The 4739-nt window shown below is 36.8% G+C and overlaps 1 protein-coding gene across 1 annotated transcript in view; it reads right to left on the reverse strand.

Annotated features, from left to right (window-relative positions):
• Positions 1-660, reverse strand: part of LOC102756160 (nuclease-sensitive element-binding protein 1) — a 948-nt gene extending 288 nt beyond the window's left edge. Inside the window, exon 1 of the mRNA XM_006772584.2 lies at positions 11-660. Coding sequence (XP_006772647.1) covers positions 11-540 — 530 coding nt within the window. The 5' untranslated portion in view covers positions 541-660. The remainder of the gene's footprint in view (positions 1-10) is intronic.
• Between the last annotated feature and the right edge of the window lie 4079 nt (positions 661-4739).

Consider the following 4739-nt stretch of genomic DNA (forward strand, 5'->3'; position numbering starts at 1 on the left):
GGGAGAGGGCTGGTGCTGGTGGGCCTGGCCTTCAGGGGCACTCTCCGATCCCTCATTCTTCTCCCCACTCTCACTATTCTGGTAATTCTGCTGGTAGTTGCGTGGAGGACCCCTGCGACGTGGATAGCCTCTATAATGGTTGTGGTCTGCTGCATATTTACTGCCTTGTACTGGAACTCCACCAGGGCCTGTAACATTTGCTGCCCCCGCACCCTTTTCTCCTTCAACAACATCAAACGCCACAGTCTCTCCATCTCCTATACTGCGAAGGTACTTCCTGGGGTTATTCTTTATGGCAGTCTGGTGTACAAATACATCTTCCTCGGTGTCATTCCTGTTGATGAAACCATATCCGTTTCTTACATTGAACCATTTTACTGTTCCCCAAACCTTCCTTGCGATGACCTTTTTTACCCCGCCGGCAGGCACGGCTGATGTGAGGCCACCCGGGCCACAGCTGCCCGTGGTGACTGGTTTGGTGTCGGCAGCACTGAGGGTGGGGGCTGCGGGCGGCTGGTGGGTTTCGGCCTCGCTGCTCATGGTTGTGGTGACTGGGGCCAGCTGTGGCAGCTGCCGCTCCTCCCGGGGTGTGATGGTAACTAGGCCGGCGGCAGTGGGGCTGCTCAGGGCTCTCTGGGGTCCGCTCTCTGCTCCCGCTACCGATCGAACTCTAAATATTTTTTATCCTGAAAAATTTTGAATTTAGAAAACTTGAAAAAAATAGAATTGTATAATGATCACTATTCATCCTTTAACTAGATTCATTGATTGGTCGGTCATACTTTGCTCCTTTTGTGTCGTTTTTCACATGCCATTTTTTCTGAATTATTTAAAAGAAAGTTGCATACATCATGAGGTTTCACTGGAAAACTTTCAATAGGCATCTTCTAAGACCAAGAACATTCTACATGACCACACTGCAAATTTTAGTTTTGAATAACATATTTACTTTTTTGCTTTACAATATAGAAATAGCTTTAGAGTTATAATTCTAATATTGCTATCATAAATCTATAAACTAGAGCTTAGATTTTGTTGCAGTCCTTTTTTTTCTTTGGAATATAAGGACACTAAAGATGAGCAATCAGGGTACTGTGTCCAGTATGGAACAGAGTAATTCAAGTAACTGAACACAATCCTAACTTAGTGAGACATATTCTAAGGTCAAAAGGGACTGCAAAGAAATCTTGATAATAATTTGATACAGAGATTCATTTGCTTCTTTTTGCATTCAATTTTAGGACCTGCTTTTAAAAATATTTTTATTACATATTTTAGTGAATTGCCTTTGTGAAATTTAATGCATAGAATTGCCATAGCAAATGGTCTCAATCATCATAGTTTTGTTGTAATGCAATAGAAAATGTAGCTTTGGATAGCAGAAACTATAATTTACAAAATAGCAGTTTTTACAGTTTTAAAAAGTGCAAATGTCTAATCTCTACTAAGAATTATATTTCAATTATATATTATTTTATGTTTACAAAGTGCTTTATCAACATAATTATCATGGACCTAACAATAGTTCTGTGGGGTATGCAGGAAGAACATTCTCCACAGATAACAAACCAAAATGAAACAGGCAGACTGATTGGCCCAAAGTCTCTAGGCTGGGCTATGGGAGCTGCCCCTGTAAATGCACCTTTCTAATTTCAGCTGTTGGAGGCCTCTCACAGTTTCTGGATGAGGAATATGCTTTGGTACTATAAGGACACACAAATGCCTCATGTGGTTATAACTATAGGTGCCTCAGTCCAATTGTTAGCACCAGTTGGTGGATGTAACTGTCTTGCCCACTGATTGTTTTCAAGACAACTGCTCACTCAGAATGAGGGTGTATAAGGGGAAAGCCACGAGCAACTATATTAGTTACCTGTGACCCAAGAACAGATCAGCTCACTCTGCATATTTAGTTAGACCTGTGGGTGGCAACCTTGGCTGCACATTAATTTATGGTTAAAAATATTGAAGCCCAAGGCACCCTCCACACCAACTGCATCAGACTTTGGAGTTGGAGTCTGGACATCAATTAAAAAATCCCCCAGGTGATTCTGATATGAATCAAGATCCAGAGAGTTAAGAGAAATGTGGTAAATCTCATCTCCTCTAAACCTATAACTCTTTATTAAATGGCTCAACTCTTGATTTGAACATAACAAAAATACATTTGTTATCTAATTGGTCTACAAATTTTTGGCTCATTGCTGTTAATTCAATAAAGCTAAACTTATAGAACAATCCTGCTTAGCATTACACTTTGCCTGTACTATCTAATTTAAATCTCTCTTGAGTAGTCATTCTTTTCATTTCACAGGCAAGAAAGCTGAGGCATTTGGGGTTTAGTGTTTACATTACACAGCTGCTAAGTGGTGGAATTGGAATTCAAACCCAAGTAATCTTGACTCAAACACTCAACACATATAACATCTGAGCATCAGTGCCTACATGAGAACTATTGATTTCATGGGCTGATTCTATGGTTGGTTGTTGACATTTGTTTATGACTTTACATCTCCCAATATTAGTGATAGCAACTAAAATGGGCTCAGATCTTCCTCATCTCTACTTTTTTAGTGTCTTGTGATCTTTTCCAGACAAACAGGTTCCTTGAGGGAGAAGCCATGTTCTGTTCTATACTACTCTATCTTCCATGCCATGACCAATGCCTGACCCAGAGTAAGGCTCACACCCTAACTATTGTTTGAATGACTGACACTCTAAGCTACATGGACTATACAAATTTGACTAGATTACACAGTCATATATAAAAAAAATATACAAATCCTTTGGGAATTAATACTGTGGTGTTAAGCTAGAAAATAAATGAAATATTTAATCCACTGAAAGTACAAAAATGTTTCCCTTAAGAACAATATAGGAATGTCCAGTTTTACCACTCTTATTAATATAGTACTGGAAGTTCTAGTCAATACTATAATCAGACAAGAAAAAAAAAAAGGCATCCAAATTGGAAAGAAGGAAGTAAAACTGTCCTTATTCATAGATGACATAATATTGTACATAGAAAACCCTAAAGACTCCACCAAAAAAGTATTAGATTTAATAAATGAATTTGGCAACACAGCAGGATACAAAATTAACATCCAGAAATTGATGGTACTTTTATATACCAATAATAAACTCAAAGAAAGAGAAACTAAAAAAAGCAACCCCATTTACCATTGTAACAAATAAACAAACAAACAAAAAATAAGACACCTAGGAATAAACTTAACCATGAAGGTACAAGACATGTACTCATAAAATGATAGAGAATTGAAAAAAGAAATAGAAGAAAATACAAACAAATGGAAACATATACAGTGTTAATGAATTGTAAGAATTAGCATCATTAAAATGTTCATACTGCTCAAAGCTATCTACAGATTCAATATGATCCTTATTAAAATATCACAGAGTATTTCACAGATCTAGAACAAATACTCCAAAATTTTATATGGAATCAAAGAAGACCCAAATAACCACATCAATGTTAAGAAAGAAGAACAAAGTTGAAGGAATCACAATACTGGATATCAAACTATTGTACAAAGCCATTGTAATCAAAACAACCTGGGACTGGCACAAGAACAGGCATATAGATCAATGGAACAGAACAGAGAACCCAGAAATAGAGCCATGCCATTATAGTCGGTTAATATTTGACAAAGAAGGCAAGAGCACACAAAGGGGTAAAGATAGTCTTTTTAATAAATGGTACTGGGAAAATTGGACAGAAATGTGCAAAAAAATGAAACTAGACCAACAACTTACACCATCCATAAAAATAAACTCAAAATGTATAAAAGATTTAAATGTAAGTCATAAAACCATAAAAATCCTAGAAGAAATCATAAGCAACAAATCTCAGACATCTTACATAGCATAATTTTCACTGATATATCTCCAAGGTAGAGAGAAACAAAGGGATAAATAAATAAATAAATAAATAAATAAGACTATATCAAACTAGAAAGCTTCTGCACAGCAGAAAGAACCATCATCAAAGTGAAAGGGAGACTACTCTATGGGAGAACATATTTGCCACTGATACATCTGATAAGGGGTTAATTTCCAAAATATATAAAGAACTCATATAACTCAATAAAAGGAAGACAATTAATCCAATTTAAAAATTAGCAAAGGACCTGAATAGACATTTCTCCAAAAAGGACATACAGATGAAACATACGAAAAAATGTGCAATGTTACTAATCATCGGAGAGATGCAAATTAAACAACAATGAGGTATCACCTGCCAGAATGCCTACCATTAATGAGTCAATAAATAACAAGTGCTGGCAATGATGTGGGGGAAAGGGAACCCTAGTCCACTGCTGGTGGGAACGCAGACTGGTGCAGCCATTATGGAAAATAGTATGGTGTTTCCTCAGAAAATTAAAAATGGAACTTCTGTTTGACTCAATGATCCCACTTCTGGGAATATATTATAAGAATCCTTAAACACCAATCAGAAGGAATATGTTCACACCTATGTTCATAGCAGCATTATTTACAGTAGCTAAGATCTGGAAACAGCCCAAGTGCCCATTAGTAGATTAATGAATAAAAAAGCTTCTGTGGCACATTTATACAATGGAGTATTATGTGGCTGTAAAAAAGAAGTCTCTCTTATACTTTTAGAAAGCATGGGTGGACCTGGAGATTATTATGCTAAGAGAAATAAGCCAGTCAAAGAAAGAAAAATATCACATGATCTCACTTATAAGTGGAATATA

The sequence above is a fragment of the Myotis davidii genome, unplaced genomic scaffold (assembly GCF_000327345.1).
Source record: "Myotis davidii unplaced genomic scaffold, ASM32734v1 scaffold766, whole genome shotgun sequence".
NCBI classification, from domain to species: domain Eukaryota; kingdom Metazoa; phylum Chordata; class Mammalia; order Chiroptera; family Vespertilionidae; genus Myotis; species Myotis davidii.